Raw genomic sequence first — 22,030 nt, 5'->3', positions numbered from 1 at the left:
AATCTCTCAAAGACTAAATTCTTTATAAGGTTTTACATTTACATACTGTATAGTTCACTGTTAATTGGCTTTTTTTTTACTGTTACTGGTTTTATTTAACCATGTGTATATAGTGTTAAAATGGATATCTTATAGGTGTATAGTGTTAAAGTTTTTTCTTGGGATTTTACTATCCAACCTCTATAGTGTTCAAATGTTTTCTAACTTACCGTTTGGGAGCTGCTGTAACAAACACATTTTCCCTGCTGGGATTAATAAAGTATTTCCGATTCTGATTCTCTGATGGTATGGCATTTGATATACAATATACTATTGAACTATAACAGACACACACAAATGAAGGCAGGTGGGGGAACCCTTGACCCCGGCTTGTATTGTGTGCAACAAAAAGTTAAAGGGGTACATTAGATTTTTTAAAAGTTGGATTGTATGTATGTGATGGCTGTTGTGTTCCCAGTCTGGAGAAACAGCACAGAAGCAAAGCAAAGCCCTGCAGAAAGAATATAATAGTGTACACTTGATTTTTTTAAATGTGGTTAAAACAAGTTTTTCTGCTGACCACGTCCACAGCAGTGCTTTGTCTATTTCTCCAAATCCCTTTATAGCATGCTGCTGAGAATTTTCTATTTTAGTCTGAATTTTAAAACAATTTCAAGATGTCTATGGCAGAGAAACTGATGTAATAATGTAATAAACAGTTATCAGATGAGATACATATTAACAACAACACTATAGATAAACATTTAAAGTAAAACAGTAGAAAGAAGCTTTTCATCAGATGGTAATAAAAATAAAAATAAAAGTCTTATTTTTATTTTTTAAACTTTTAACTTTTGTGATGAAAATATACCAGACAGTCAGTTAATGTTAATCATCCATGTAGTATATTTTTAGTGCATATAAGGAGTTTACTGTTATCCTTACTTCACCTGTTACTCATCTGCTCCACTACTCCCACGTGTATGCAGGGATAAGACCCCACGCCCTGCTGGTATAATAAAGCTGACCGTCACTTTATGTGGCCTGTGAAACACAGAAAACGCTTCACCTGAGCCAGCTGTGGTAAGAAACACCTGGCTCGGATTACAGCAGTGGTGAGAGAGACAGAGGGGCTGGACTGTGAGCCAAAATAACTCCGCTCAGCGCGCAGCTATGACTTAATGTCTGGAGCCGCTGGAGAGAAACGCAGAGCAAGCAACCAAACTTCAGGAAGACAAGAAACTTTGAAGAGGGCTCGACTTTGCTCTCGGATTTGAGACAGAAAAACAAAAAGGCTCTTGTCTTTAGAGGTAAGGAAGTTTTTTTTTCTTTATTCGTCCTTAACGCGTCGTGGTGTGCGCAACTCTTTGAAACTACGTGAGGTGAATTATTTTATTTTAAGATCTTGGATCGTTAGTGCGCAGTCATGAAAACGCCTTTTTCTCCCTCTTGCATACTTCTTTCCACGGGTTTCTAGTTCAATGCGAGGGGTCTTGAATGCGAGGAGGAGCTTGTTCTCAAAGTAACGAAAATCAGATGTTACCATCTTTGCCTGGCATGCCTCACAGTCTACAGCCACGGAGGAACAGCCAGGCTCCCTGACAATGGGAGGCCAAGTTACTGGGAACTATGTGATCTCATTAATAGTGATTTAATAACGATCTTATCTGATTAAAAGGTGTTTATAACCTTCAATCAGATAAGGAAGTTGCTGTGATATCATAATCATAACTTTTGGAGTTCCTCCTGTGAGTGTCAGAAAGGAACACAGTGGTGTCAGTGTGTGAAATGTAAATGAAATGTTATTTGCTGAACGTATTATTAGGGCTGCTCTGTAACAACTGTAATCTTTAAGCAAACCAAACCTTCCCGTCAGAGCAGGTTGGAAATGGATTTAAAGTATCCTGTACCGAAACCAGCTGGGCTGCATTGTGTGGTGCACTTGCTGTAACCTGTTGCCTAACAAATGAATCTCCCCTGTATAATTATTAAGTAATCGAACACATGCATGCACATACATGCAAGCAGATACAGATTTTTGATCTGTCACTTCTTGCTCATGGCCCTGTTTTTCTGCTCTTTGCACATCGGCATGAAGATGAAAAGCTGCAGGTATTAAATGGAGCATGTAACTTGACAAAAATGTCTGTTATGTTGTGCAGTACTGAGAGATTCCTGAGTCACATGCTGTGCAGAATAGTTATTGCTCTAAAAAATTAAGAGGATAGTTGGCATAGTGCGAGAAGCCACCATGCCAAAGGAGAGCCTGTAGCATCGTGAGCCAAACTCAGATTTGGGTTTCATAGGGATTAGTTATTGTTATCTCAGAGATATCATTTGGTCCACACATAGTTTATGCACCCTTTGTGTCTGCAGAGACTGTTTGCTTCCATCCGCTTGAGAAGATCAATAGAGCGTCATTGTTTCATGTCGAAAGGCTTCGGCAGTGACAGTTGCTGTCATGAATAGAAAGTGCTATGCATTGTTTCTGTATTTATTTAGGCAGTTAAGTATTTCAGTGACTAACTAGGTCAGAGGGGCAGATGTAGGTAAGCAGTGTAAAAATAATTTGGGTGGAGTTCGAGAAGCTTGAAGTCTGGAAGACGTGATTAATGCACGAGCCATTTATGGTAGGATCATTCAACAGTAGTCAGAAATTAACTGGTGAAGCATGTTAGTACAGCTTAATGCTTCATAGCAGTTTGATTATATCAATCATAACATATCAATCTCTAAACATGCTTTCTGTGGTTACACAATGATTGCACAGACTTGCACAATTAGCCTTGGACTTAATCCTTTTGTCACAATGCAGGTATGCCAACAGATAGTGGTGAGACACTGTAAACATTACATGTAATGTTATATTTGTTAGTCAGCCGTATAAGGAACACAGTGACAGTTTTTTGTAAGTAAAAAATTTATATCAATGTTTTAGTGTTGCTTTTGTATTTACACCTATTCACACACATGTAGCGTGTAGTACTTACGTTTATTTTTACCCATATTTAGCAGCTTTGTTGTCCTTGTTTTCAGCCGTATGTCTATTCCTTGTATGTGTACTCACTTACTCTGCCAATAAAGCTGTAAAATCACAGCCCTGCTTAGCAGAAGATTTATTCACCTGTGGGACATAATTTAGGTTGTGTTGTCTGCATGATGACATACAGTGAGGCTTTGGTTTTTGGGGCTAGAGTTGAAAAGCGAAGCCACATAAAGAGATGTTTTTGTGTGTCGGAGGAATGCCCTTTGTCATTCAGTCTCAGCCAAGTTTCCTGCTAAGAGGAAGGATATGAAAGAGGTGGGTGGGTTGATTCCTGGATAGTTCATCTGAAACTAGAGAATCGTTCAGACCGTAATCTGGAATTGTTGGTGAAGGACATAAAAGGAAAGGGGAAAGAGGTAGGGACAGCCTGGATGTAGTCGTCACACACACACTGGCATTCTGCAAAGTTAATGTCTTTAATCTTTAAATCCCCTTTCTGCTTCTCACTGAATCTCCCTACTTTTCTGTTTGTCTGTTAACAAAGTTTCTGAGTTCCCAGCTTCTCAAAGTCTTCTATGTCGACGTAGCCAGTAGTTTTGTTTGTACTCCTTCGTGGTTTCATCTTGCGGCTTTCATCTTGGCGTTCCCACCCGAGAGTAGCTAATTGATGTTTGTTAAAATGGTCGAAACCGGCTGACATTGTAATCAAAGCACTGGAAGGAAAGTGGAGCATGAGGTTTTCCAAGAAACTTCTTTTTTTACGAAAGCAACCAAAGCGCAACAGCAGATCAGCAAGCCTGGAATAGAGGACAAGCACCGCTGCAGGAGCCACAAGCTGCCGGTCGACTTTAAATTTGCATTTATTTATGAACATCCCTCTCTACTGGGTGTGTACTTTAAGAAAAATGCTATATGTACTTTTCCTGTCGAACCATTGCTGTTTACCTTAGTGTATTTGCACAGTAATAAATATGCTGATAAGCAAAGCAAAGGAAGATGAGATGCAAACTACCAAGACAATCTGAAGGTAAAGAATAAAAACAAGCAGATTTTCTTTTTTTTAAATCACCTCAAAACCACAAAATAACCAATGATAGAACAGAAAGTATAAAGTCAAAAGGGAAGTAAGATAATATCCTTGGTTCAGTTTATTATCTGTGAAATAATCTTTTACAGTAACATGATAGCCAGTGATGTAAAAAGGTTTTTAATAATACGCTGTTACACCTATTCTCTTTTCAAGTGCTTATTGTCTACCTTTGTAATATAATGGAATATAGCGTGAAGAAAGAGAAGAACTTGACAAACAAATCCAATAATATTTACTAGTTAATTTAAATGTAAATGTTGTTTAGATCGGGTACTGAAAGGGTGACAGTAACAAAAGATGAACGCAAACCGTAAAAGTTGTCATAGAACAAGAAAAAGCAGAACAGGGAGCGATGAGGTGGGGTGAATGAATTGCCAGACAGGAAGGGAAGAGTTCAGTGACTGACGGATCGACCTGACCTTTGTGAGTCAGTGAGAGTGTAATCTCTTTTTGTGTGAGCTGCTCTTAACACAGATAAGTGTTTGTGAACTGAATGCCTCACTGGGCGGAGCGGTGAGGAATGTGAGCCTGTGACCAGCCCTGACTGGGACACAGCGATCCCTGCTAAAGTACAGCACACAGCGTGAAACACCAAGAGTTATTATCCGGCGATCTTCTATCTGACAAGCTTGTTTTCTGGAAAGTGTTTGTTTTTTTTTTCACAGTTGAAGGAACACAGCTGTCACCAAATGGAGGTTAATTTTTACCAGCAAAATAAACGGTATCACTAACTCAAGAACAAGAAGATAAGGCGTGTTAAGTTACAGTGGCCACAAGAAAACAATGAATTCTTGTAATCCCTCCTAAAGTAATGTGTGTCCTGCGATAAACACAACAAATGGATGATATACTTTAGTTTAAGAGTCACTGTGGTTTGTTTTCGAAGCAGGAAATGTACCAGAATAGCTCGCATAAATGTTGAGTGGTCATACAGCAGGCCTAGTGGTTGAATCATCAGCGATGGTGAATTCCTTGTTTTCCACAGGCTGAGAGACTGACCTCACTCTCGGCCCGTCTGTGTGACTGTACTTGCATGGTTGTTATTAGTTCATATTGGGATCGACTCAACGCACTTGGGTAAACTTTAAAATGTAATGAACCTATGATTGTTCACAATGTTAAGCATTCTAAAGAGAAAGATGCACTTAGTATTCGAACATGACTTTTAAGGAATAAGAAAATAAAACTTGACTTATAGGGCTGCAAAGCATTACAGACGTGCAGGAGATTTTACTTGGAGCACAAATTAACGTAGTGCAAGAACAGATGGTGCAGAGTGGGAATGACAAAGACACCATTCACCTGATTACAGCATAAGTCAATATAGAGTGTTTAACAGCAGTATTTGAACCTGTCATGCACCTCACACCTGGTAAAGAAACAACTGTAACAAATGAACAATACAAAGCTCCCTGACTGTAAACCTCAAGTTGGCATACAATGTGCACAGCCCAGGACAGAAGGCCTCTGCAGCGGGCAGCTATCCTGAACAACATTCAGTACATACCTACTGAGCTTCAGTGTTATCAGTAAGGTGAGGTGCCTGCGCAGAGCCCGAAGGTGACAAAAGACAGCACGCACACAAAAAGCCTGTTAACCCTGTTTCTCCTGGCAATGAGAGAAGCAACTTCTTCAGGGTAATAAAATATCCTTGAACCTTGCATAGCTTTTTGTCTGGACTGATGTTCGTGTACTCATTTGTCTGTCTGCCTTTCTGAAACTGGTTTTCATATGTGAGCTGGAAGCTGGAACACCTGGCCCGACAGATAATGTATTTGAGTCAGCAAGCAGGACCGAAACTGCAACCAGGTGTCTCAAAAGGTCTGTGATGTCACATTAATAATTTCAGGCATATGTAATTTTTTTCACAGATGCAAAGTATGAGTAAACTGTGGCTTGTTAAAACTTGAAAGGCATGTAACACTGGCTCTGTGTCTGGAGCGCCTGAGGGGGAAAGAGATCCTGAAACAGAACATGAACAGAAGGGCAGGGCAGGGTTAAACGCCACTTTGCGGGGCGTTGTTTAGCTCGGTTGGTGGAGCAGCCACCCCATGTGCACGGGCTTGGCCCTTGCCGTGGCGGCACAGGGTTCGGGTCCGACCCGCGGCCCTTTGCTGCAAAGCATATTTGCATATTGTATAAAACAAGTTTGTGCAGTTCTGTTTTATCATTGGCTGGATGAGAACCCATAAAGATTGTTCTCCTAACAGCCGTTTACTTTTTCAGGAGCCGAAAGCTGCTACCTCACAGCCATGAGTTATCAGGCCAGCTTCGGCAGCAGCATGCTGTGTAAGTTTGCTCGAGTCCTTAATTTGCCTCTTTTGGCTCACTGTATATTTGTGCACGTGGGATTATTATATGATGCTAATTGTCCATGGTGCTTATGTGGTTTGTGTTCAGTCGAGAGTATAAACGATGACCTGAATGCATCGCTGGCCACTGCAGATGAGTTATCCAGAGAGTTCAGCTCCATGCTGAATGAGGCCTCCTCCTCCTCCAACAACAACAACGAAACAAATTCTGGGTCTCAGGTACACACACACCTTTAGTACCTTCTATCTGTTAGTTTGCAACAGCATGTCGTTATATTATTTGTAGTGTTTGAAAGCGTGATGACATCTTTCTATCCAGCACAGTAGTGTAGTAATTCCTTATAACATTAACACATACATTTTCCTTTCAGGACAGCCCTACAATCTACAGAGAGAAGCCTCAGTCCTATGGGCTGTCCGACACCTCCATCACTACGAGGGAGTCAAGTAGCAGCAGCAATAACAACTCTCAGTGTTTCTCCCCTGTCTCAACAACTTTTGTTTCCACGGACGCCAAAATCTCCAGGACTAAAAATGCACCCTCCCCTGTTTCCAGCCCACTGTCATCCCCCCTGAGCAACCGCAGGACACACTCTCCTCTTCCTCGAGCTGGATCTGACAGCTACTTCTATGGGCAACATAGCCCGTCGCCTCACTCCCCGAGACATAAGTCCCCTTCTAGGTATGACAGGAGCCCACGTGGCTCAGTAAGTTACATGGACAGAAGCCCTTCTCCAAACCCCACAGCTATCTCTTTTGACCAGCCTCGCGCTGGCTCGATCCACTCCTCCTCAAATTTACTGAGCCCTTTTGACAGCAGCCAGTCGGGCCGCAGATCACCTCGGCTTGACAGAAATCCCTCTCCTTTGTCCTTCAATCATCCGATGTCCAACACGCTCCCGAAAAACTTCGGTGGTTTCAGGCAACCTGGTAAGTAGTTACTCTGCTGTGCAACAGTTAGATGGAAGATCTGTGGGTAAATAAACCCAAGAAATGAACTATATTCCTATTATAGTAGTTATAGTTTCGATACACACCACATGCAAGGTGGGAAACTACCTTAAAGACGGGCATACTGTATATAATACAGAGTTCACCTTGACATATAATCATTGTGATGTAATATTTCTAAAATGACCAGCATTGTGATGTTCTGCTGACACTACTCACTCAACATGATGAAAATGCACTATTTGAATCTGAACATTTGACCCGTTCCTTTGTGTAATACCACAACCAAACCAAGTGGCCACCAATGGGCTTCGCAGATATACAGTACAGTAAGAGTTTGTTACAATAAATAGAAAAATATTCCACTTTTTAAACAAAGAAACGTGACAAGGACTACAATCGTCACTTAAAAGGTCCTTTGTTCACTGCCACTCCATCCAAAGAATCTAGATTAATGTGATAGCCTGTGAATTACTGTCTCTGGCATTCTTCTTTATCACATATTTTATCACTCTCTGTCTTTTTGCCAGATGAGAGTGTGCAGCGGCAAAAGAGTCCTGGCAAGTGGAATGAAACAGATCTGGACGTGTCCTACGAGAGAAAGCCTCACCATAATTACGACAGTTGGTTGATTTATGTCCTTTCTTTCTTTTGCGTTCTTCTATTTTTACTTTTGTTTTTCCATGTTATTAAGTTGTGGAATTAGTCCAGGATAAACAGTTTATCTACCTAAGGAGCACTAGTCCTCTGGCTGTACTGTACGTGGTCTCTGTTTTCTAAATTAACACTTTCCTGTTACAGAGACAGAGTGGCTGCGGCCGTCTGTGCCAAATAGCAGCTGGAGAGAATCCAACCTCGATGGCCCTCCTCCTGCACCAAGCCCCAAAAAGGTGGGTTGTGTTTGTGACTCTTTATTTCGAACAAATCCCCCTCGAGGTATTTTTGAGAAGTTCTTGAGAAGCCACATATTACAGACACATAGAAGTAAGTTGTAGTTCCATGGCATTGTTTTTGACAGATGGGGTTGGTTGACAAATTATGGGCGGAGATGAGGACGTGGTTTTGTAGAAATGATTCAGCTTTCGTGGCCTTCTTGAACTCAAAAACACACGACAGAAACAAGATGCGTAATTATGTTTTCATTAGTTTATAGTCACCTGAAAATAGTTTTGCTACCTTAGAACGAGCCCTTTATCTACAGATGCTTCCACGTGTCACCTCAAGTAAAATATGTAGGAATGTCATGTTTTAGCCCAGAGCAAAGAAACTAAACACTGGCTGTAGATTTGTTGTAAATTCAAAACAATTCGCACTATGAGCTGCAGACAGGTGATAAACCATTCATTACATACACACCTAATTCAGTGCATTGGAATTAATAAGAATTTATTCCTCTTTTCTCTCCTTTCCAGGATCATCGCTCTAGTTCGTACCAGTTTCCCCAGAATTCTCTCCCTCGCAATGCACGCGTGTCGGTGCCTCCAGAAGTTTCATCCCCGGTCCACTCCCCTTACCACGTTCAACCAATCATCTCCCGTATTTCTATTCCCCCAACCACTCCTCCGTCCCGTCAGCACAAGCCCATCCCTCTCTCTGTCATCATGCGTCTCCAAAACCCTCACTGGGGAGGGGAAGGCCATATGCCACTTTACCAACCAGCTATACCAATGCCGAGGGAGTTCTTTGACCAACCTGTGTTCCAGCCTCTGCAACTCCCACCTGAGCTGAGACAGCCAGCGATATACAGTGATGGTATAACACATTTAACGTTGACACTGTCTGTGTTCACGGGATCTTTGTCAGTCTGTCTTTGCTTTACAAATGTGGTCTGGTGTCCATTATTGCAGTGCTGAACCCGGGGGATATAGATGCAGAGTTAGAGCGGCTGGACCTTGTTCATCACATGCCTGTGATTCGGGAGCATCCCAGCAGTCCAGAGGGAAACAGGGAGGCTGAGCAGGGCGAACCCAGAGCTCCCCGGCCCCTCAGCCCTACCAGGCTACAGCCAGTGGTGGCTCCTGAGGCCCAGAGCCAGGAGATTCCTGACCTAGAGGTGCTGCTCCGGCTCCGGGCAGAAATACCTCGGGCCCTGAAGAGACGGGGCTCCGTGGACCACTCACAGCCCCTGAAGAAGGCCTCACAATACCAGCCAAACCAGTACAAACATCTCATCAACAAGCTTTTTCACAGGAAGGACCGTCGCCAGAAGGGGGAGCAAGGTAGCGAGACCAGCAGCTCCTCAGAAGGAGAGGAGAGCGCTATGCCTCCTGCTCGCTTACCTCAGACATCTACAATGATTCCCCACGACTTCAGAGTAAGAGCATTTGATGACGTATTAATTCTTAGCAATCATGATGATAAATAAAAAAATAAAAAGCTTCTAAATTGGTTAAATAAAGTTTTGTCTTAAATAACCGGTGGACGATCATCTTTGCTTTCAACTGTTTTTAACTTTATTCAAGCTTTGCGTCTCGTTTTCCTCTTCAGAGCTACCATTCCATTCTGCGGCAGTCCAAACAAAAAAGTTCTGGGAGGCGAGCTCGTCTCAGTCCTCTCGTCCTGCTGCTGGACGGATCGTTGGTTGGAGAACTGGAGACGGTACAGAGAGCCGTGCAGGAGGTATGTGCGTGTACATACACCTGATTTTTTATACACGGTCACTACTACTCCACTACTATTGCATACTACTTACTAATAGTTATATACAGTATGTATGCTTTAATAAACTTTAAAAAATGTAGGCAACAAGGGTAATATAGATTAAAGACCTGAACTAAGACAGTAAAGTGTAGTGCCAAAGTTGGTGTTCCAGTTCTGGACATGAACATTTTGTTATATTTAACCTTCATTCTCTCTCTCAGGGAAGGTTTGCTGAGCCTGCATTGTGTGTTCAACACATTCCTGCATCTTCGTCATACAGAAATACATTTGCCTTGAAGTTGCGCTTGCAAAAAACCCCAAAAAAAAACAAACAGCTTCTATTTCCAGTTTAGCAGAGGGGGTTTAGTGCAGACTCAGTATGATCCTGACAGTCGTTTTGACAGGAGGATAAAGTGGATAAAGCCAGTTACAATAGACATAGACAGAAAAACTTGATGTGTAACGGTGTAAGAAATCCTTGCAATGTGATTGATTAAAGCTTAGCTGATGTAAATTCTTCTCTATAGATGAACGACCCCAGCCAACCAAACGATGAAGGCATCACTGCCCTCCACAATGCCATCTGTGGAGGCCACTACAATGTTGTGGATTTCCTGGTTCGCATTGGAGCCAATGTCAGTGCACCAGACAGCCATGGCTGGTAAATATCTGCTTATCTATCTGTCTACCCGTGCCATTCATAATGCGTCTTAATGTCTGTATTCCTAGATGTATTCACAGTTCTTCCTCTCACAGGACTCCGCTGCATTGTGCAGCCTCTTGCAACGACCGTCCTCTGTGTGAGTTTTTGGTGAGGAATGGAGCCGCTGTCAACGCCATGACACAGAGCGATGGCGCCACTGCCTCCCAGAAGTGTGATCCTTATGCTGTTGGGTTTGAGGAGTGTGAGAGCTTCCTACGGGGTGAGGCGGCTACACCTACATGTGCACTGCGCACACACACACATACACATACACGATCAATTAAATGAATCGTAAAATGTGACAGGTTTGAACTATGACTCATAAAAACACACGCAGATCATTAATGCATAAATATACATCATAAAGCTAAGTTTATGTTTGTGCATGTCACAATCATTATATTGGTTCTCATCTAAAGGAACAGATAAGTGTCTTACTGCAGGACACATTGTGATGGCGTTCTTTAAACAGTATTGGATTGTGAATTTTTAAAGAAAAACCCTTGAATAAGGAGGACTGGATTCAAAGTATCAAAGTTTACGTTGAGTTTATTATTCCTGTACAAGAAGGAGCGTTTAACAGTGCAACACACAAAAAGGGGTTACAGAGAAAAGGCTCCTCGAGGAGCTCTAACAGTTGGTTCTTATACATTGTTCAAAAATGGGTCTCAGACACCTCCCCACTGATGAGTCTGCTCAGTAATGAACATTATGTATCAAAATGACACTTCTCAGGCCTGTTGCTTACGTCCTTGTCTCTCCTGTCCTTGAACTACTGATCTACAATTATCTCTCCCTGCCACGAGTGCACGAGACATGCAAAAAACAGGAAACACACATTATATGATCAAAACATCTGAACCCCAGTATAATCCTAATTTTTATAACAGTGTGTTGTGCTAATATTTGGTATCCTAAAGTGACATGTCAGGATTTTTATGTAAGTGGTAACAGTTAAAACACAGATTAACGGGTTTCATACCTGTTGTAACCTAAAATTATGAGCAGAAACCTGTTTACCACCACTTTCTAGTGACTTTCTGGTACAGTAAGTCTTACACATGCACATATATCTTGCTTTCTCTGTAATACCAGGTGTGGAGGAGGCCATGGGGGTGGATAACAGTGGGGTGCTGTACGCTCTGTGGAGCTACCCAGCTCAGGCACCCGACGAGCTGAGCTTCAAAGAAGGAGACATGGTTACTATCCTGCAGAAACCTGAAGGGTCAGACTGGTGGTGGGCCTCACTCTGTGGCAGAGAGGGCTTTGTTCCAAACAACTACTTTGGGGTAATGTATCGATTTCTGAATGAATTGTTATTTGACCATAACGCAGAAATAAAACATGAATGTTGATGGTTTGTTTTTTGTTTTTTTACAGCTTTTCCCAAAGGTTCGTCCAAAATCTCTCTGCTAAGTGGTCTCTTGATGACCAACCTGGTGTGGAGGACCATCTCAAAAACTGTGCTTCGCAGATTTACACTGTCGTCTGTGTCTGTGTGTGATTATGAAAAGCCTGTATCGCTGTGGGAAGTGAGAAATGTTTTCGATCTGTCAGTCAAGGAGAGTTGAAGGAGAAAGTCTCAGTATTCATTTTGCCATACTGACAAGGATAAATCTTTTTAGGAGTCGTTATTTGTACAGTATGTGCTGTGGGGTATTTTTTAAAGCAACAATTGCTACTTTTCTGTCGAGTTATTTCTGCCTATCCAAAGGTCACGGAGGGGCCGTATCCCCTGCTGTTTCGCTCAGCTGTGTTCCAGTCAGAAGTTGACATTTCTGACTCATTGGCCGGTGAGTAATCAGAACGCAAACAGTGACTGTTGGCGTTCAGTCCACTCATCGGCAAGGTCAACGGAGCTGTAGGCTGGCAAAAAATATGACCCGTGATTACTCAATTTAGAAATGGGCCGCTTCGATCAGAGCAAAATCAATCTGTTCATTACTGGAACAGAGTCGTGTGCTGCTACTTTAAAGCAGAGAAATCCTTTTTTTGACCACTGCTGATAGAGACTTATGGGGATTAGTAAAGTAATCGATTTTGTTCTTCCTCTTTTAACCACATTCATCATTTCACTAGCCAAATTTTAGCCAAAAATGAATGTTTTCCTACCATTGTGGCTGTAGACTTTACATATTTCTAAATTAATCTTGTTTGTAGGAGAACACGTGTTTTTCACTGACAATGAAACTGGTCTTTTTGCGGACGTGTGTGTGTATTCACAGTAATGGAATGAATGTTTGGTGATGAGCTTGTTTTGTGTTTTTTTATGTTCTCAGTTTTTATAGTGTTAACACTTTTGTTGCTAGGGACTGCTGTGCATTTAACCTGTATCCCGTCTAAGGGGTTCACACAGTGACCAAATATTCAATAAAAAAAAAACATGAGTAACATGTTTCTGACTTTCATTGACATAACTCGTCACGTCGTGTGTTTGCAGTTTAAAACGCGGCTGTGAAATGTCCTTTACTGACCAGCAGATGACACTGTATAATCAAGTATAACTTCAGCACAGCATGACGTTTACATTCATCAACCAGCAAATAGAAATAAATACACAGTAAAACATTTATTGTGTTATATTAAACCGTCTTAGCACTTTGTTTCTCCTTCTTTGAAGTTATATTTATTCTCATGTTCTTTCTCCCTGTCTTATACCACGGAGCACCCGAGCGACTGCACTGATTCTTAATGAATCAATTAGCTGCACTATTATGCATAAGGACAATTACTAAAAAAATAAATAAATAAATAAAAAAAACTACACACACGATTAATATTTTTTAATTAAGTCTGACTCAAGCCTTTTGATCTGTAGACTATCTCTACCCCACTGGTATTAAGAAAACACCAACGCTCGTATGCTTCATCACATTCCCAGAGGAAGATTAGTGTCGACATTGTTTGAAGCTGCCTGCTGCTTTTTCCCTTTTAATGTTGTTCTTGTTTAAATCTTATGTAGATTATGAAATCATGTGATGATGACACACACACACAGAGCACAGACACGTGGTGGTGAGCAGCTGTAGTGAACTAATGCAGTGTGTTTCAGAGTTTCTGGTGAATAATTCAGATGATTTAAGTCGAGTCAACTGTCCGCTGGCCTGTGGCAGCATACATAATGTTCTGTTGAAACAGATCTCCTCTTGGCCTCGACACTACAAAATCTGAAGTCTCATTCATAAAACATTATATTTCTCCATCTAAGTCAACACTTCAACCAAAGAGGTGAGATAATGTTTTATACCGCCACAGCTCCATTCAGCAGTTTTCAAAGGAAGAAATATAATCTCTAAGAGACGATGAATACGATGAATCACTTCATCAAATAATTATTTGCATAAAGGGAATTAAATTTCTTTCATTGTTATTAACTTTTTCATATTTTATGTCTTAAGTCTTTTTTCCGGTTTTGGATGGTGGGAAAAAAAAGATGAGTCACTGTAATTTAAATTCACAACTTTGAGGTCACAAGATGATTAAAAGGATAAAAATGTATTTGAGTTTCAGAAATTGTTCTCACTTTGATTACTGGGAACCTTTTGGTGTCAAGACATGAAACCTGTGACGAGGCGTGGTGAGTATACATTGCGTTCAGAGTCACAAGCCAAATAGTTTTGGAACCATTAAACTAAATGACTACAGAAAACACAATCTAATGCAATCCAATACAACAAAGGGCTGCAATAACGAAAGGAAATTAGACGTGACCTCTCTCTGAAATCTATAGTATCTATTTCAGGGTTGCTCTGACTGCTTTACATCGTATGCAGGGGGGTTTCTGTTGTTCTGATCGCTGAGTCTCAGACATTTTATTTCGGAGCACACAGCCACAAACATACAGTCACACTCGAGGCACTTTTCTCTCCTCGTTGCTCTTTGACAGCGCTGCACCAGAGAAAGGATTGTATCTGCAGCAGTAAAGAGTTTTGTGCTGAACGGTGATTCTATTCAACCAGAACTCATTTGATGCCTCATTGAAACCCCATTATAACCACGATGGAGCAAAATGAACTCTTATTGACATGGTCTGCAGCCAGCTGGTTCAGGGTGGCGGAGGAGCGCGGTTACTTGCCCAGCCTGCTGCATGGTTACCCATTTTTTATTTTTATCTTATTCTCATTCTCCTCACTGCATTCAATTCTGCCTCACTGCTCCACACAGCTCCTACCTACACACATATACACACTGTGATTTCAGAAACGCTTGCCATTATTGGAGCCAGCCCTCTTTTGCCCATCAAGGTCTGACAGCCCCACTTGACACGACAGGCTGACCCTCAACCCGCTGTGGTCAAATAAACACATAAGAGCACTAAGACCAGATGAGCTTCACAGACATGAAGTAAAGATAAGAGAAACGCTGGACAGGCTCTACAGGAGAAAAATAGACAATGACCATGCAGGATGGGAAAATAAAAAGTGTGATGGAGGGAATGGAATATCTTTCTGAGCCTACCATGCAATTTTCTCTGCCAGAGGAATGCAAGGAAAATCTATAAACCACTCAACCATGTCAGATGTGCTCTATTACACCTGACCTGAGTCAACTATTACGATCTGAAATCTGTTCTGATGGTGACAAAAAGAACGAGCTGCGTTTGTATTTGTGAATATGGAGTTGAAATTAAAAAGTTGGAGACACATCATATCCATGAACGCAGACACTGTCGCAGACGCGACTGAGCATACAATGTCTCAGTGAACCCACAGGTCATCAATGTTGTATGTGTTTGCCTTTTTAAGCATTGAACAGATCCCTCTCTTGGTTAAACTTCTGAGGAGATTAGTTCTGTCAGACGGGCGGCAGGAGATTATCTTATAATGTGAGTTATGCTTCATTCTTTAGGGACGACACACAAGTGTGTGTGTTTTGTGGCTCTGCATAGCTGTGTGACAACAGTTGGATGCAAAAGTCCAGACCAGAACTGCACCGATGTCTCCCTGTATTTGAAAGTATCGCATGTGACAGCCGGCAAACTGCCTCGAAGGGTGTTTGTGTGTGGTTTTGTTTGCGTGGTGCATGTGTGCCTGCATTTTTTTGCATGCGTGCTCCGCTCTCAGACACTGAGGTGAGCAGACAGATTCATGGCCCTGCAGAAACATACGGCTTTACTGAACACACAGCCAGCCCTGCATCAAGGACGCCGAGAAAAACCACAAAAAACAAAAACAGGCTGCAAAGATGACCACTTCTACTTGTTTCTTTCTTTCCTTACTTGCCATGCTCCCACTCTGTGCTCCTGTGGAGTAATGAATAATAGAGGAGTGCTTGTCCTCCCTCGCTCCCCTAGTTAATCAGAGCTCGCCTGGCTGCCCTCTTCTCTGCCATTCCTCACTTTAATAAATCATTCAGGCCTTCAGGACAACAAGTCTGTCGGTGCAGGCTACGCGAGGGCCATGCTGCTAAAAACCTGCCATCTTTTCTCTACTACAACCTCGAAACTAGGAACCTGTCTCACTCTCACCTCTTTCCTCTTTGTGTCCTTCAGTTTTTCAGTTCGCCCCATCCCACATGTCTTCTCTTTTTTCTCTTTACGAGACAAATCAGCCTGGCAAGGAGTCCCCACTCACATCTCTCTCCCTCCCTCTGTCTGTCTCCCATGGGGAACCATTTCACTTAAGCTCTCACTCTGCCAGGGTTCGACCCGATACGTAATGTTCTCATTCCTAATATCTTTCCACCTTCGCCTCCACTCTCTCTCTCTCTCTCTCTCTCTCCGACCTCCTTGTCCGAGCAGAAATTCCTTTCGGGGATGACGTCACATGGATGTGTTCCCAGTGGATGCTGCTGTACGGAGGGTCATAAAGATAAAAAATTAAAAATAAAAACATTTCAGGACGTGCAGAGATTAACCATTTCAGCGTTCAGGGGTTGCAGCAGCTTCATTTTCACAATCAAGGTGCCTTTAAGGAAAGCAACGCAGGGAAAATCCCTGCGATCTGTGAAATATTACATGAATTTCTCTCCACATCAATACAGTACAACTATTGATCAATCAGATCATCTGACTTGGTAAGAAAAACTAGAATGTTTGCTCATTCGCTGAGCTATACTTAGATTCTGGATCAGGTCTTTATTAAAATGACCACCAAGGACAAATACCAGAATGGATTTGTGGGTGAGGGTAGGACACACACACACACACACACACACACACAGGAGCATGATTTGAAAGCTTTCACAAAAGCCTTTGTGTGCTCTCAACAACTAAAATGCTCCGTCACTGCTTGTTGTTCTCCATTCTTCTCTCTTCCATCCATCCATCCACTCTCTCCCACGTCGCCCCCTGCTTCAAACACAGATCCTCCACGGGTATCAACGCTGTGTCTTCTCTCCTCTCTCTTCTTGGTGTTCTCAGCCACTGCCCAAGCAGCAATTATTCTTAATCTGGCTCCATTAACCAAGCAACCCCCACTACCACCACCTCCTTGGCAGGAGGGTATTAATCACTTTAATCGGCAAAAAGCATGAGACCCCTGTCCCATTCTACTGTACATCTCTCTCTCTCTCTCTCTCTCTCTCTACAGTTGTACATGAATGACTCATCTGGAGAGCTTCTTCTTCATCAAGCCTCCTTTCTCACTTTGCACATCGCGTCCCTTTAAATGGCCACTCAAGCACATTTATTTCATTATTTACCTCAATACCATGACGTCAGAATCCAGCAGATATCCTGAGCATGTGTATGTGTGTGTGTGTGTGAGTTTACTTAGGTCACTTTGGGGACATTACATAGACTTGCATTAATTTACTTCAACCCTAACTCTAATTGCTGCTTCCCTAACCATAATCAGACTCATAACCTAAACCTAACCTTGACCACTGACCCAGAAATCAGCTTTTTTCATGATTAGGAACAAAGTTTTTGTCCCTGGTTGGACAAGCCGTCCTCAATTAACTGGTCTTTAGTCTGAAATATGTCCCTGAAGGTAGCCCAAATAAGACACACACACACACACACACACACACACACACACACACACACCCTACGTCCTGTTGTGTGCGTATGCCCTGGTATTTTCTTGCTGTCTGATCTGATTAGTGGCTGTTCCACTAGTCCCTTTGAAATGTTCATAACGAGGCGCTGTTTCAGTCCACTGTTAATTAATTAATGTTAATGAATAAAAAGAGGAAGATGTGGCCAAATTTGCTGCATCTAGGAAAAAAATAAATGTGGGAGAGAGAGAAAGAGAGAGAGAGAGAGGACAATGCTGCCAAGTGTAGAGGAGAGCTGTGTGTTATCATCATTTTGTGTGGTGACCTTAAATAGTGCAGTCTGTCCTGTTGCTGTGAAGAAGCTCTGACTGTATTAGAATATGGATGAACACAGATGAAGTGTGTTTATGTTAAAACTGAAATATGTTTCTAACATACATGTTGAGTGGAACGTTATTAGTATAATTGAACGTTTTATTCTAGGACGAGGAAAAAGCTGCCATCCATAAAACTAATGAAACTAATATATTAGAGCTTTTATGTTTTGTTTTGCTTTGTGGTTTGAGTAATGTGCAGCTTTATTTAAAACTGCTTTTAGCCCACTATAAACAAAAAGAAAGAAATTAACATTTCTAAATATAGATGCGACTTTCGAAGGACAAAAGACTCTCTGACTGTCAAAAGCTATAAAGCAAATACACAAACAAAAGTATTGTTTGTAGAGTTGTACAGAAAGTGATTGTCATGAACATAAACAGAGTTAAGGAGTGTTCCAACAAACGGTTCATATGTTAAATATCATATCTTAAAAAGTCGTTATTGGTGTTCAGTTTAAAACCTGTAAAGACAAATAAAAAGAAATGTCAGCTTGAGAAACTATTCCTAAAGTTGTCACTCTGCTCAGCAAACATCAGTTACTTGTTTAGTTGTAAATGTATTGAACAAAGTTCTGCTCTCAGCCGACATTACATTTGTTTATTGAAGTTTTGTTAAATTTGGATCTTATCCCTATGAGTCAAACTTTTTTTTAGCATCCCCCCCTCCATCCTCTGGTTGAAGTTTTTCCCAGGTCGGTGTATTGTCTGCAGGCACATCCCTCATGAGGATGGACGTTAGAGAGGAATGAAACTGACTGACTATGCCAAAGAGATGGAGCACAGATGAATAATCCTCTGGAGCTCGGTCCTATTTCAAACAGGATCGAGCCGCTGAAGCAATCACAGTTAGCCAAGCCGGGGGCAGCGTCCCATCAATAAAGTGGACAGGACTGTTACTCTTTGGGTGGTCACTTTCCTGAACACCCTTCATATCTCTCCTACTGTCTATCTTTTAAGTATCAAACACTCAAAAAGTTTTTAGTTTTGTCCTTCACAAAGAGCTTGAATTATGTCCCTTCCAGCTGATTCCAAGTTTTCGCAGTGAAATGTTGGCCCTGCTTTTCTTTCATTGCAGTAAAGCTGATGGCCACTGAGACGAAATCTACGTTGTATGCAGCTCTCAGATTATTTTGAGGAGTCATTTTTATAAAAAATCCACTTCAGCCTTGGTTTAACTTTAACATGCTGACAGCTTAGTGTTGCCATTTCAAGTTTAAGGTCAAAGTTGCTTTGTATGGTCTCCTGCAGGAGAAAACACTGAGAAATGTTGCAGTGCATTGAGCTTGACTGCTCGGCGACTGTAACCACTCATGTCACGAATGTGCAAAAAGGAGTTAAAACACATAAAATTACTGCTCCATGGGGCGGTCGGTTGCGTAGTGGGTTAAGCGGCGGTTAAGAGGCTATAGTCCTCGCTGCAGCTGGCCCAGGTTCGAATCCCAAATCGGACGGCTCATTTACTGCATGTCACTCCCCCTCTCTCTGCTTCCTGTCTATCTTCAGCTGTACTATCAATAGTAGGCATAAAACGCCACAAAAAAAGAAACCTAATAAAAAGAACACACCAACAAACACATCAAACCCTATTTATGCGTATATTTGAACCTACAATCAGTGGTTGTATGGTTTGTAGTTAAGTGTCATGTAGTGTACTCGTTGGTGGCCTTTGTTTATAATGTGACTAGGAATGTGTATAATTAAGTCAAATAACGTGGCATCTTTTTTAGTACTGACACCTGAAAACCTTTCAGCTACTCTAGTATTGTTTGTCCAAAATAGCTTCCAACAATCTCCTACGTAATCACACAGCAACTGCATTTCTATCAGTCATGCAGCGATAGAACAACCCCTTCTTTTCAGGGAATGAGGAAAACACCATTTGATTGACACTTTTATATCTTAAGATTCTATTGATGCCGTGAATGTTACACTTTAATCACAGCTGTCTGCTAAGGGTTTTCGTGGCGATGAAACCGTGCTCCCCGCTGGAAGTGTTTACATCTCAACAATCTGTTGTTTTGACTTGTTGGTCCCAAAACTCTCCTCCTCAACAGTGCATCACTTTTTGTCCCCCTCACAGCTTCGCCTTGTAATCAATTTACTGGTACATTAATCTCTCTCCTCCTGAGAAAACCTCACCTCCTCCTCTCATCGCTCTCTTTCTCTGTCTTCCCTTACAGTCCAAATATAGAAAGCTATCTCCAAACATGTAAATGATGAACACCTTTTGCAGGCATCCATGATCACTGAACTGTGCATCCATGCTCGAGCGCTCTGTGCGTGTGCGTGAGTGTATTTATGTAAACATTCCTGCATGTGCGTGGGTTGGTGGGGGGGGGGGGGTGAAGCCTGACATGTGAATATGTGTGGGTGTGTTTGCGCATCTCACGCTGAGCGCTTTCCATTTTCATTGTCCTATCCTTTAGCGTTTCTTTCCTTGTGCAAGATAAATAATTTAGGCCTCCAGAGGCAGAGAGAGGAGAGAGAACATTCATGGGAAAAAATGAAAGAGTCATGAGCCCGGACTTTCTCCATGTATTGTCTTTCAGGGTGGGACCCTGTCCAAGTGCTGCCTTTTTTCTTTGTGGTGGCGTAAAATCCCAGGCGTACTGCAAAACACATATACACAAGTCAGTCCTCATCAGCTGTGTGCAGCCCGGACTGGAGAATGAGCTGCTGCATTTGCATTTTGCCTGAAGTGCTTGGCACACAAACAGGATCTCTTGTTAGCCCTCGTCTGTAACAAAGACAATAGATTACATCTTGCTGAAATATGGATATGTTGTCCCTCAAGGCCAAAAAACAAACAGCTGGTTGAAGAGAAGAAGCATCCTGGAGATCCTAAACCAGCCACACTTATTTAACACTTTCTAGCAATAATTATGTTTCAGAACATTTTGTTTCATCTCCTCTGTGAGTTTAAGATTAGCCGTGTTTTCCATTTCGAGCTCCTTAGCACCTCAGGCTTTTCTGTTAATGCTACACTCCCCCTTCTCTGCCTCCTCCGTCGTGCCTTACAGGGTTTGCTGAGGTGGCCATTCATGTAGAGATGTTGCAGCCACAGCGCTCCTTAAGGGAAAAAAAAACACAAGCTTACTTAAAATATCACGTCTTGCTCTATTTGCCTGCAGCTTTTCTAATCTCATCAAGAATGTTCCATTTGAACTTAATTTCGAGTCTAATAAAAACGGTTTTATGCTGAAAATCCTGCTGTGTGCACGTTACATGGAGGATGAGGCCTTTACAGATGTGCTTGCTGAGAAGGCATCTTTGGAATTAAGCCACTGATATCTGATGATGTTGTGTCGATAACCCGTGTTGGTTATGACATTTGGAAACTGAAACAGCACTAAAGTTGAAATTGTACTGCAGCCTGTTTTGTGTATTTGTGGTCAAACCTCGATCATATCAGCAGCAGACAACATCGCTTGTTGCATGGTGCGATCAATATCAGTTTGACATGAACAAATCCATACATTAGTCCCACTCACAGAAATGGAGGAGGAACATAAAGAGATGGAAAACAGAGCGATGGGGGAGGATGTGCTGCAGACTAAGGAGAGTGTATTGATCCTTGCTTTCATGATGGACTGAGAGGCTGCTTGTCACTCTGGCAGCCAAAGACAAATGGAGCATCAGATGGGAAAGGCTTTGCGGCTGTGCTGACCAACTGGAATGAACCGAACAACAAGAACAACAAAAACAAAGCAGCCCAGAGGTTAAACCGTTTCTGGTTTCTAGGGGGGGGGAGGGGGACTCTAGCTAAGAGCAGTGCACCTCATTAATACTCAGCATAAGCCCTGTGGATTTCATTGATTTCTGCTATCCAACAATGCCTGAGCCGTATCCCGCACAGCCTCCCCTGAAAGAAAGAAAGAGGCGAAATGAGCACGAAGCCTGAAGCTGGGATGATTGTTTTTTTTTTGCATCTTGAGTCTATTTCTGACTGGAGATCTTAATGCGGGCCGGCCCTGGTGGCTAAAGTGGGTCATAGGGTGAGGCGGGCATGAAAAGGCTGACACAAAGTGAAGTCATCCTTGCTGGGGGGCATCT

General features: G+C 42.1%; 1 protein-coding gene across 3 annotated transcripts; it reads left to right on the top strand.

Annotated features, from left to right (window-relative positions):
- The first annotated feature begins 1,007 nt into the window (after positions 1-1,007).
- Positions 1,008-13,054, top strand: ppp1r13l (protein phosphatase 1, regulatory subunit 13 like). 3 transcript variants are annotated; one of them, XM_027280611.1, is made up of 13 exons: positions 1,008-1,289; positions 6,282-6,344; positions 6,456-6,586; positions 6,739-7,297; positions 7,849-7,941; positions 8,120-8,208; positions 8,731-9,070; positions 9,166-9,632; positions 9,806-9,943; positions 10,486-10,619; positions 10,715-10,881; positions 11,757-11,950; positions 12,042-13,054. In XM_027280611.1, exons 2-13 carry the CDS (start codon positions 6,308-6,310, stop codon positions 12,075-12,077), a joined length of 2,385 nt encoding a protein of 794 aa, XP_027136412.1. In that variant the 5' UTR covers positions 1,008-1,289; positions 6,282-6,307; the 3' UTR covers positions 12,078-13,054. The 3 variants fall into 3 exon arrangements, with proteins under 3 accessions (XP_027136412.1, XP_019128563.1, XP_027136413.1); XM_019273018.2 differs by having other exon boundaries at positions 1,009-1,289; positions 9,806-9,937; XM_027280612.1 differs by lacking the exon at positions 1,008-1,289 and adding an exon at positions 3,230-3,381.
- Positions 13,055-22,030: the final 8,976 nt, after the last annotated feature.

Source organism: Larimichthys crocea, chromosome VII (genome assembly GCF_000972845.2).
Source record: "Larimichthys crocea isolate SSNF chromosome VII, L_crocea_2.0, whole genome shotgun sequence".
Classification (NCBI taxonomy): Eukaryota; Metazoa; Chordata; class Actinopteri; family Sciaenidae; genus Larimichthys; species Larimichthys crocea.
The sequence above is the reverse complement of the archived record's forward strand: the minus strand, read 5'-3'. Positions and strand labels throughout refer to the sequence as shown.